Source organism: Gymnoscopelus microlampas, assembly GCF_963454915.1.
Source record: "Gymnoscopelus microlampas genome assembly, chromosome: 10".
NCBI lineage: Eukaryota > Metazoa > Chordata > Actinopteri > Myctophiformes > Myctophidae > Gymnoscopelus > Gymnoscopelus microlampas.
Genome location: NC_139947.1, coordinates 5,886,840 through 5,899,670, shown reverse-complemented (window position 1 = coordinate 5,899,670; position 12,831 = coordinate 5,886,840). Strand labels below are relative to the sequence as shown.

The 12,831-nt window shown below is 42.2% G+C and overlaps 2 protein-coding genes across 2 annotated transcripts; both read right to left on the bottom strand.

The window, feature by feature from the left end:
- LOC311054058 (E3 ubiquitin/ISG15 ligase TRIM25-like) lies at positions 1 to 1,500 on the bottom strand (the record flags this gene model as incomplete). The annotated part of the gene is made up of 1 exon (XM_084069938.1): positions 1 to 1,500. The coding sequence occupies one exon, from the start codon at positions 1,498 to 1,500 to the stop codon at positions 1 to 3; it is 1,500 nt and encodes a 499-aa protein (XP_083926064.1).
- A 2,395-nt stretch (positions 1,501 to 3,895) lies between these two features.
- LOC311054057 (N-acetyllactosaminide beta-1,3-N-acetylglucosaminyltransferase 3-like) lies at positions 3,896 to 5,107 on the bottom strand (the record flags this gene model as incomplete). The annotated part of the gene is made up of 1 exon (XM_084069937.1): positions 3,896 to 5,107. The coding sequence occupies one exon, from the start codon at positions 5,105 to 5,107 to the stop codon at positions 3,896 to 3,898; it is 1,212 nt and encodes a 403-aa protein (XP_083926063.1).
- Between the last annotated feature and the right edge of the window lie 7,724 nt (positions 5,108 to 12,831).

The following is a 12,831-nucleotide window of genomic DNA, read 5'->3' as shown; positions in this document are numbered from 1 at the left end:
TTACTTGATGTCATGACACATCTCCATGGTGGCTCCGTCACAAACCCAAAATCCGGGGAGGAGGGGCCGTGTGAACGTGGTCTCGATTCTTTTGAGGAGAACCATGCTGTCAGAGACGCTGTAGAAGGACAGAATGCCAGCGCTGTGATCCAGGTACACTCCTACTCTGGACCTCACGTTGATGGGGATGTCATGACCAATCTCTCTGTGTCTGAAATAACAACCTTCCTGCCAACACTGCAAACACCAAGTTTTAGCATTCAATCCAAATCTACGCTCAGTGTCTCCTGACCTGGCGATGTCTGGGTACGCGACTGCAACGTCGACGTAGTCTCCGCCCCACTCTGCCTCCCAGTAATGGCGTCCAGTCAGAGGCTCTGTACCCAGGACCTGCCAGCATTCGACGAATCTATCTGGGTGTTGAGGATGTGATTGTACTACGTTAGTCATCAATACTTTTAGGTTCCCTTCAGACAGAGACAGGTATTGATGTGCTGTGTTTGGATCCATTGTGACATTGATTGCATATTTTAAGAACTCAGCTCTAGTCTTGGGCTCTGGTGTTGACAGTAAAACATCCACTCTCTTCACCGTCTTTGAGACGTTCGTCCCTTCCTCTTTAAGAATGGCCTCTAGTTTGCCCCTCATCTTTGACACAGCCACAGTCACACCGTCAAAGTGTCTCAGAGGACGGTCATGAATGCTGACTCGGTATGTAGATTCACTGATCCTTGAGAGGTTGTTGTAACTGTTCTCTGTGTGTGAGAGCTGCTCCAGCTGTCTCCTCCTCAGTGCAGTGACCGCCAGCCCCACACGCTTCCCCTGCTCTTCAGCACGACTCACTTCATGTTTCTGCTGGTCTCTGATCTGCTCCCTCACCTTAGATCGTCTTTTCTCAATGGAAGAGATGAGCTCAGCAAAGATGGTGTCACTGTTCCTCGCTGCTTTATCGGCAGATTTATTGATGGTCTCCACCTCCCGCTGAAGCACCTTCACTTCTTCCTCTCTCTCCTGGATTCTCTCCTGGACGCAGATGTTCTCCTGAAGCTTGCTGGAGGCTTTGACCCGCTTGTGTTTCTTAAAGGCAGGCGAGCGATAGTGAGGCTGGACGTGAGTGGCACAGTACGAGACCAGACATTGAAGACAAGTCTCCACAGCTTTCTGTTTTCTACCACTGCAGGAATCACAGCCCACATCTCCAGGTCCAGCATAGCAGTGCTCAGGAATAATACCTTCGAGTGCTGTCTTCTTGAGTATAGCCACCACCTCACCCAACATGAGGTTTTTCTTCAGTTCAGGTCTTGGGTCGAACGTCTGGCTGCACTGTGGACATTTGACTTTCGGCATTTGCTCATTCTGATCCCAGTATCCCTCAATACACCTAATGCAGTAGTTGTGTCCACAGGGAACACTCACCGGAAACCTCAGTGTATCCAGACAGATAGAACAGGAGAACCTTTCCTTGTCCAATAGAACTTTTTGTTTCTCTGCCTGTGCCATTCTTCAGCTTAGTGTGACTGTGACACACCGACCGAGTTTGACTTCCTTCCTCATTCTTCAGAGGTCACATGACATGGGTGGTTCTTCCTGGTTGTGTGTGTGTGTGACGCACTTTTTGCATTCTGTTTTACAGGCTACGGTATTGAGGTGAGAGAGAGACAGTGTAGGAGTTTATTTTTCTTTTTACATGTATGGGTTTTATTTTCAATGGATTTTGGATTTTTCTTCTGCAACCCAAACATCCATCCCGACCGAGTGTTACAGTTTTATGCCATAACACACACACACATATATAGCATAAATAGACAGCAAGAAATGCCCTTTTTAGATAAGAAACAAGAGGGCAGTACAGTAGTGTGTGTGTGTGTGTGTGTGTGTGTGTGTGTGTGTGTGTGCGTGCGTGCGTGCGTGCGTGCGTGCGTGCGTGCGTGCGTGCGTGCGTGCGTGCGTGTCTCTCGATGTTTGTGACATATGACAGAGAAGTAGAGACACCTCTCCGTGTGTGTGTGTGTGTTTGTGTGTGGAGGGGCGGATTTCACAAGTTTGCGGCTCCAAGCAGAGCTCAAGTTTGCCCCCCCCCACTGTACAATGCCTATACTGAAAAAGTGTCATAATTGAGTATGAAATCGACAATGGACAGTGCAGTGTAAAAGTGCTGTTTAATTAAAGTGTAATCATACAAATGAAACATAGTATCAGCAATCCCTCATAGATACAAATACAATTTGGTTTGGGTTCTTCTGCTGCCTTAACCCATTCAAACCGGGAACGCATCGGTGTCATTTGTATATTTCTTTTGGCTATTCAAAAATAGCAGATCTACAAGTTCATAGCAGCTTGTATATCTGCTATTTTTGAATGGCCAAAGAAATCTTAAAATTACACAGATGTTAAAGGGTTAAAAAAAAAACTTCAATCGTCAATTTTGGCAAAGAAGCCCGGAGCATTTCTGCTTTTATATTTAAAATTTCAGCTCCACTGGGATAAAATGCCTTTATGGTGGCTGTCAGTCAAGTACAAACCAACGTGATTCAATCAGACACAGCTGCATGACATTGAACACTTGATTGATGTGATGGCGTAGAGAAGGGGTTCTCAATCTTTTTTATGACACAACCCCATTTTATGGTGGAATTGTTTTGGCGACCCCACACTTTATTCATATAGTCCAATTTCAAAGTGGAAATAAAGAATATATTAAAATAAAAGCATACATTGTTGCCCTTATGAATATTTAGAACATGAAATTAAAGCAGTGATTCCTACAGATGAAATGGATTTCCACATGCCAATGAATTTACCAGGAGATATAGGCAATTTTCCCGAAAAATTGTTATCTACAAGCTCAGCATCTATAGGACATCATATTTTAATGTCTTCATGACAACATAATTATATATCCTATATTTGCAAACATTTCAGTGCTTAGTAGTCCATGTTACATTTGTGCACCAAGAGAAGAGCCAATGCCATATTAATATTTACTGCACAGCCACCAAGGATTGGAATAGTCTAACCCCATCCCTCAAAAAATGCAGTTCGCTGTTCGCCCATTCAAAACAGCCCTAAAAACTAATCTTTCTGGAGGCCTAAAGAAGAGCTAGTACCAGTTTCCCTGTGACAACCCCCCCCTCCCCTTTTTTGTACATATTTTTTTATTTCATCATGCTTTTTTTTGTATATAATTTTTATTTTCTCATGTTTTTTTTGTACATAGTGGTATTTTTTTTTCCTCTGTATTTTTATGCTGATTTTTGAACTGTTTGGTTGCTACTATATATGTCTATGAAATTAATTCAAGGACCCCAACGGAAACAAGCCCGCAAGGACTTTTTTGGCCGGACCCTTTAGATAAAAGCATTATAAATGTAACTGTGTTGTTTACATTCTTTTGCCTAATAAAAAATTCAATCAATCAATCAATATTTGAGCATTTTATATATCCGTTAAGAAAATTACATTTATGACGGCAGACAGTTTAATTGAGACAATGCGTCACGATGCATCACTGTGTGCATAATGTATACTGCACAGTAAGAGTTATGTATTTAATGTGTACTGTACAGTAACAGTTCCTTCTGCAGGCAACTTTAGCCAGCATTCAGTGGTGGAAAAAGTAGCCTACTAAATTTTTTTACTTAAGTAAAAGTATCAATTCGACAATGTAGAAATACTCTGTTAAAATTAAAAGTCCGTAATTCAAAATACTTGTGTAAAAGTACAAAAGTATTGGCATCGAAATATACTTAAAGTACCAAAAGTAAAAGTACTCATTATGCAGAATGTCCCGTTTTACAAGGTATCGTATAAAATGTATAAAAATATTTAGAAAATAGCAGATCTACAAGCTCACAACCCATTAAAGCCCAGCCAATCAGAGGCATACCTACATTTTTCAATGGTAAAAAGGAACACCTAATCCAAAATCCAACCCACATTTTATGTTAGGGTCATGTGCTTCGTGCCACATGACATATATCTGAGATGGCATGAACCTGTGTACCAGTAGAGTCTCCCTGTAAAAGCAGGGGTGATATGGATCTAGACTTTGTGCGGGGACGTCTAGTCCTCCAGGCTTAACACGCGGATGGGAAGCAGGTTTGAGCCCTGCTTTGGCCAAACACATTCCAAAGTACACATCGTCAATGGGGAGAAAGGTAATGGTCTTGGACATGTTGTATATGACCGAGGCTGTGTATCCTGACAGGAGGAACCCCCCACCAGAACAGTACGGAGGGTACGATTCTGACTTCTGCATCTGAACAGGGACGTAATATTTGCTCCATGGATCCCGTACGGGCCCCGTGCCCTCCATTAGGTTCCCAACGAAGAGGTGCTTGCTGTTGTCTTCCTTGTTGTCCTCCATGGTGCCCAGGAGGTACCACATCATATTGTCTGTGTTGGCAAAGATGTCGTCATCCCCGTTGAGGATGAATTGGACATGTGGACAGTTCCTGTCCATCCACTCCATGAAGAGGAACTGCTTCAGAGTGAGGTTGAGGAAGGAGTCGTTGAAGTCCCACTGCACGATGTCTCTGTGCTCGTGTTGTTCAAATTCTAGCATCCGATTCAGCCTCTTATGCTCGTACCCCCTGCCCGTTTTTCCCAAGAGGAACACCCTACGGATCTTCTTGCCCCTCACTGACCTCTCCTCTCCCCAGGTCTTACGTAGGACTTCTCGTCGCTCGTAGTTTCCGGTAGAGCTCTTAATGGCGAGCAAGAAGAAGACATCCTCGGATCGTTTGGCCCCCCCGCATTTGTCAGGGACATCCAGCAGCAGTGGGAAGTGACGGCAGTGTCGGTAGTACAGGAAGTCTTGGATGGTACCAGGAAGAGAGGAGAAGCCTGTCACGTCGTCGGCCATGGACTTGTTCCTCTCGCAGGTTGGCCAGGAAGGTTGAGAGGAGGTCGTTCTGCCGTCAGCTTCCATCCTTGTCGGAGCGGCTGTCAGCTGTTCTCCCATTCTCGCCTGGACATACTGATGAAGATGGTGGACACCCTGGAAGATGTCTTCTTTCTTGAAAAGCACAACGTAAATCAAGCATAACGTCCCAAGCAGCACCAATAAGGCTATCCGCTCCACCCTGCAACACAGCTTTGTTGTCATCCTCGACACTCTACAATGGGACAGACAAAACAATGTCACACCACACTCACCACAGAAAAGGCTGTTCTGCTAAAAGATAAATCATAAATCTGTGATCGGAGATTGATACTTTCCCATATGTGGTTGTCTTGACTGACAGAGGACCATCACACATGAAGGCATTCCACGCATCAACCCAATAACACCCTCATAACTGTTCTCACTGCAGCCACGTAATGCAGCCATGTACTACTGTGCTTTGACATTGTACGTTAAATCTACAATGTCAAAATGCAGTACTGTACATGTAAATACCAGCTTACTAACAGCCATTCACTGTAGGCACTGATCTGATAGCAGGCTAATATGAAAATGAAATGGCCACAGGGAGGGATCAACAGTGTTAAGTGTTTCAAAACAAACCCTTTGGCAAGTTAATTTGTATTGTAAATTTCCACAAGGCAATTCAAAGTGACAAACAAATAAGGACCCCCATAACTCTTGAGTGTGTACAAATGGAACCAAATGGACCCTTACAGGTCCATTTGTACACTCTCAGAGTTACAGCCTGTAAGCGTCAATTTGGAACCCCCTCAAGGAACCCTGAGGGTCCTTGAACCCCACTTTGAGAACCACTGGTCTAGATTTTTTTTTTTTAACAGTGGCTTGATGATGACCATTTTTGAGCGGTGTAGCCGCTCCTATAAGTGGGGTTGGGAATTCGTCCTTCCATGTACTGTGATTGGCCGACTCTACTGTATTCACACCCTTTTCGTCTTTCCCTGTACTGTGATTGGCTGACTCTATTCACACCTTTTTCGCCGCATCGTGATTGGCTGACTCTATTCAGACCCTTTGCTTTGATTGGCTAGCGAGACGCATGATGAAATTAATAATCTATAAATAGTACCACGCACTTCAAAAAAATTACTTCTTTTTAAAGTTAGTTTCCATCACTGCGATGACCACTAAATAGCACCACTCACTTCACACTGGGTGTGATTTTTAGTGTGGTTGCCCTAACAGGGCAACCAAACTATAGTACTCTATGAAAAAAACTTTATCCCCCAATGTCGTGCCATACGTCAACATGACCGGCTTGACCGGGAATCGTGTGCTTGTATTTTGCTAAGAGGTTGGTTGCATAGTTTAATTGATATTAATTTATTAGTGAATTACATTTCCCCATCCACTTTAATGGAAAATGGGAAAATGAAAAAAATAGATTTCAAGTATTTTTTTCTCAGAAACCGTAAGAGCTAGAGATACAAGATTTGGAGGGGAGGTTCATAATTTAGTCCGAAATTATTTAAAAAAGAATCACACCATTCGGCTTCATGGTGGCACTATAACAGTCCACTTTACGTTTTGGCCTATAACTCTTGAACCGTAGGTCATAGATGTTTAGATGTCATAGATGTTCATAGATGTTCATAGATGTTTATTTAATAGGGATGCACCGAATGGAAATTTCTTGGCCGAAACCGAATACCGAATACAGGAAACACTTGGCTGAAAACCAAATAGCCGAAAATTATTAATCAAAAAAAAAAATATATATATACATTTTTTAAAACATGTTTTTGTACCATTGCTATGGCTATGCCTCTGTTGTAGAGCTACATGATTATGGCAAAACTTATCATAACTATAATGGGTCCATATTGAGATCAGTTATTCAAAACATATTTATTTATTGTGTAATAATAACAATAATAATAATAAATATAGCTGCAAGCAGCGATAATACAGGGCCAGAGAGAGAGAGAGAGAGAGAGAGAGAGAGAGAGAGAGAGAGAGAGAGAGAGAGAGAGAGAGAGAGAGAGAGAGAGAGAGAGAGAGATACTGGAGAGAGAGAAAGATACTGGAGAGAGAGAGAGAGAGAGGGATACTGGAGAGAGAGAGAGAGAGAGAGAGACACATGGAAACTGGAGAGAGAGAGATAGAAACGGAATAGATGAGAGAGAGAGAGAGAGAGAGAGAGAGAGAGAGAGAGAGAGAGAGAGAGAGAGAGCGAGCCATGGAAACGGAATAGATTGAAGAGAGACATGGAAACGGAATAGATTGATGAGAGAGAGAGATAAAAACAGAATGGATTGATTGTACATCTCAACCTATTGCCATTAACAGGAATCCAACTCTCAACCTTCTGACTAATAGGCTGCAACACTACCTATAGTGCTATAGTTTTGTCCAGGCTGATGTTGTCTGTTGAAGATCATAAACTCTTGCCTTCTGTCATGACCCAAGCCAACACTAAGATCACTCGTTTCCAAACCATTTACCAATAGAGAAATTGTATGTCTCCTCGCAACCGAAAACAGTGAACGCAGCCGATCTACAAGCTCAGATACACGTTGCTATCTGACAGGTTTTGAGATTGTAGATCGGCTATTTTCAGAATGAAGTATGTCATACGTTGAAAAACGTACTCTCAAATATGCATTTCAGGTTATCTTTACCATTTGCACATGTATTCATTGATACAGTCAAGTTGTTTGCAATTCAACTTAAATGAAGTCTGCAAGTGAGGCTTGAACTGACGACCTTGAGATTGTGAGGCACTCATTTAAGGGAGACGCCATTGGACCAACAGACAAGGAACTGTGAAAAAGGAGATCACACAGATGATACAGTTCCACGCAAATAGCTGAAGAATCCTGGGTTTAAGTGTTTTTCAAACTGCTCAAAATTGCGGACAATCTAAGGGCGGAGCTTACTGGTCAAAGCGATAGATGTGTTCCTCATGAGTCAAGGCACAAGTGTAAGCAAGTTTCACGACTTTCGGCCAAACGAGGCATGACTTTTGCCTGTTTAAAGTTTGCATTTTCAAAAATTTGCTATAGCGCCCCCCTTTGGCCAATTGGAGTGAGATTGGTTTCAGTGATATTTGGAATGACTCTCTACATTACTGTAACGTTTCAAAGAAATGTGAGTCTTGCATGTATGTGTTAGGGGCAGATGAATAATTTTCATAAAACTGTAATAGTTAAAATCTATGGAATCCTGGGATTTTGGAGCAATCTGCACGAAACGTTTAACACTTGAACTTTGGACCTCTGCCGACATAATCATGGGAGTGGATTTTCCATAAGTGAAAAAATGCAGAAGTTAGGAGCCAATGGCTGTTTTTCATATAATTCAAAATGGTGGGCGATCTAAAGGTCAGAGGTCAAAAGTCAGACCACAAAAGTTGTCGGGCATGAAGAGACGCATGTGTGTATCGAAGTTTCATGGTTGTAGGTCAAACAGGGCATGAGTTGTACCTGTTCAAAGTTGGCACTTTCAATTGAGTGCTATAGCGCCACCCTTTGACGAATGAGTGTGAGAATTATTTCTTGGTAGTTTTTCATGAGCATCTACCATATGGCCGAGTTTCGTAAAAAGCGTATGCACGGTTCAGCCAGAACTGCGAAAAGTGGCAGAAGAAGAAGAAGAAGAAGTGACAGAATACTGCCAATATCAAAACAGGTACAGAGCTGAGAGCTCTGTCCCTGTAATAATAATAATACATACAATTTATATAGCGCTTTTCTAAATACTCAAAGTCGCTTTACAGAGCAGAAAAATAACAACTTTATTAGAATCGACTAGTTAAAAAGGATTAAAACTATAAAAGAAAAGTACAATAAAAGGAGGGGCAGGGGTTGGGGTTTTATGTAGGGAATGCGATTCTGAAAAGGTGGATTTTGGGTGTGGTTTTAAACATGGTGAGGGTGGGAGCAGCTCTGATGTGAGCTGGGAGTGAGTTCCACAGTTTGGGGGCAGCCGCAGAGAAGGCCCTGTCACCCCAGGTGAACCAACAACCTTATGTAGAATTATTTATTTACTATTGTGTAGTAATAAAATACAATATGCCTCAAAACATTATCCTGCCATACAGTTGAATTATTGGAAATTAAATAAATATGAATTCAAGAAAAAAAGAAAAAAAAATAATGTTTGCAGTTGCATTATTGCACATAGCCAAAATGCATTAATAGTATTAGGCCTGCCATTCCTTCCTTTTGGAGAATTCACTTTCAGTTTAATTTCAGAAAGACACACACACACACACACACACACACACACACACACACACACACACACACACACACACACACACACACACACACACACACACACACACACACACACACACACACACACACACACACACACACAAACATTCAATCAAACAAACAGAAGCGTTCACAGCTGGTGTTAATTATTTTTCCCTGCAAGCTCTTAACTAGCGCTGGTTATTTTACTAATGTTACACCCTCTGACATGAGGATACAGCCGGCCCAGCCAATAGGCAGAGTAGGCAATTGCCTAGGGCGCCATTAGGCTGCAGGCGCCCACCAAACCAAGATTTAAGTTTTTTTTATTATAGAAAAATATACATATTTGGGCCTGATTCACTAATTTGTTCGCAAATAGTGCCTAAATAAAGTGACTAAAGGGTTGCGTATAAATCTCTTATATGTGTGTATGTATCGCCGGTCTTCCTCATTTTTGTCTGACAGTCAGAGGCGCGTTCACGTGGAGAATCATTTGCATTGCTCCATGTCCCATTTAAGACCATAAAAGGCAACCGGACGGAATACATCACCACTCTTGGAGTGGGACAGATCTACAAGCTCCCTCACACGATTAAACGTTTATAAAGTAAATAGCCGACTCTCACGTGTAATGAAGAGAATAAGAAGTTTGTTTACAGTTTAACATCAGGACCAAAGTCTAATAAAACTTGGAATGGATATTATATTGTTACGTCCCCGTCTAGGGGAAAAAGAGATACAACACAAAGTGGGAGTGAAACCCGTTTTTATTTAGAACTTATAGAGCACCGAAGTCTGACGTAATTTACACATCCCAGGTTTGTCTACCTGGTTCGCGGTTTTCCACCCCCATTCTGAATCCCCATAGACGTATTTAATATCGCGTCAAATAAGAACTGTGTTCCAAAAATAAACAAATGACCCCAGCGGTTTTACTCTTATGGATATGAAGCATCAACTGACGGTGAGAAAACGCTAATGTTACTTCCGCCAAATTAGTTACATTTTCGCCAGAAACAGACTGTATCAAATATAAGTGACTGACTATCATAAACGATACAGAACCTCCTCCCTGACAATATCACCGAGACAGTTTGTTTATTTTTGGACCACAATTCTTATATGAGACGATTCTATGATGACCCAATGTTATCTCCATAGCAAAATTACTTTACGAACCTGGGGATGAACGAGTGACGTCAGGACTTCTGTACTCTATTATATATTTACATGAACTTAAATAGACTTTAATGCGTGTGTGCGGGCAGGGGTGATGGCCTCCATAAGATGAATCTGAGGGCGGAACACACACGTGTTGCATGATGAACTATGTAAAAACGTCAGAGGTTTGACATTTCAAATCCGTTTCAATATGCAAATAACTCTACCTGTATTGTTAGAAGGATGCATTCCAGATGATTTAAGGAGTGCTGCATACATCCCTAGGTACAGTATGTGCAGAAACCGGTTTATAATTTTACGGTACAGCGAAGCAGGGGCGTAGCCACGGGTGGGCATAGGTAGGCCTGGGCCCACCCACCTGGCTGTTGTGCCCACCCAAAAAAAAGAAAGAAGAAAAAACATTTTTGATTTTATTTTTCTGCTTGTGAACTGTGCCTGTGCTCTGTGAGTGGAGGCGGACTGCGGACGCGCGGAGGAGGCGGACAACGGGGCATTATTTGCGACCTGTCAATATTTTCATGAAAATGAAGGCAAAAATAAGAATTAAATAACATAATAAACCCGCAAAAGACCCGCAAATTGCGCAAAAAAGTAAGATTTTAACCTATAATAACCGAAAAAAATCGCGCGCGTGCATGAGTGCCCACCCACAAATCCCCATGCCCAGCTGCTGCCAGCTTTCTGGCTACGCCACTGCAGCGAAGTACATGACACGAACATGCGTGCAAAATGCAAATGTGAAGTGGAACGCAGTGAACTGGGATTGAACCCGAAGCTCCCACTTGCCAGTCCGACGTGTTACCAGTCATGCCAATAGGGCTGAGCCTGATTGGCATGTCTGTTACACGCCGGCTCTTGCTAATTTTACTGTGGGGGCTACACATGCAACGGCCACGTGAATGGCAACGATGTACGGCATCGTTGCCATTCGGCAGGTCAAGTTACATTTCATTGATAAGACTTTCAGTGGTCCTCTCTCTCTGTCTCTCTCTCTCTCTCTCTCTCTCTCTCTCTCTCTCTATGCCAGGAGATAATAAAACACCTTTATATCTACTCAGATAACGCCCAATTCAAATTAATTAATATTAATATATAATAGTTTTGTTTTAAATGTTCTAGCCTTGACGACCATGCAGTCTTATGCAAACGTTAAAATGTAAATTAGATAGCATTTTATTTAGACAGATGCCAGGTCATTGTTGACCTGGCATCCTAAGTGTGTGTATAGTTTCAATGTACATCATTTATTTATGTTTTGATAGTGTTATAATGTTTAGACTGATGATAGGTTATTGGTTTATCTATGATCCTAGATTAATGAGGCACTACACTATGCATTTGATGTATTACCTCGAGTTTGTCTTGCTTACTGTAAATCACGTCTGCTGAATGCCAAAATTGTAATTTGGCTTTTGTAATTTACACGGTGTCCTAGTTATTTGTGTTTGTGAAATAGCCTTATTGTCTCCGCCAGGAGACTATGTTTTCACTTTCCGTCCCCCCCCCCCCCCCCCTCGGCCAAGCTAACATTGGTCAAGCCTCACGTGACACGTGACAATACGTTGAAAGAGTGCGCTCTGATTGGCTAGTGAGACGCATGACATATAGCGGCCTATAAATAGATGTGTCACTTCGGAGCGCTGCGGTGCGCGTTCCGAAGTGACATCAGTGCCATCAGCCAAGCTAACATTTAGTGGTTACATGTCGCCTTTCCGACAGACGGATAGGACACTTACACAGACAGGACGGATAGGACACTTACACAGACAGGACGGATAGGACACTTACACAGACAGGACGGATAGGACACTTACACAGACAGGACGGATAGGACACTTACACAGACAGGACGGACTCTACACACACACACACACACACACACACACACACACACACACACACACACACACACACACACACACACACACACACACACACACACACGTATGTATGTATTTTCCACTATATCCATAAAGCACAACTTTTAATATAGGATGTAGGAGGGTATTAGGACCAATAAAAACGATATCACATTACTATTGCAATTTATTTTTGGTTGGGCCTTTTTTTGGCTTAGATTGACTGGCCTATCTATGGTGACTGACAGACTGTATCAAATATAAGTGACTGACTATCATAAACGATACAGAACCTCCTCCCTGACAATATCACCGAGACAGTTTGTTTATTTTTGGACCACAATTCTTATATGAGACGATTCTATGATGACCCAATGTTATTCTCCATAGCGAAATTACTTTACGAACCTGGGGATGAACGAGTGACGTCAGGACTTCTGTACTCTATTATATATTTACATGAACTTAAATAGACTTTAATGCGTGTGTGCGGGCAGGGGTGATGGCCTCCATAAGATGAATCTGAGGGATGAACACACACGTGTTGCATGATGAACTATGTAAAAACGTCAGAGGTTTGACATTTCAAATCCGTTTCAATATGCAAATAACTACCTGTATTGTTAGAAGGATGCATTCCAGATGATTTAAGGAGTGCTGC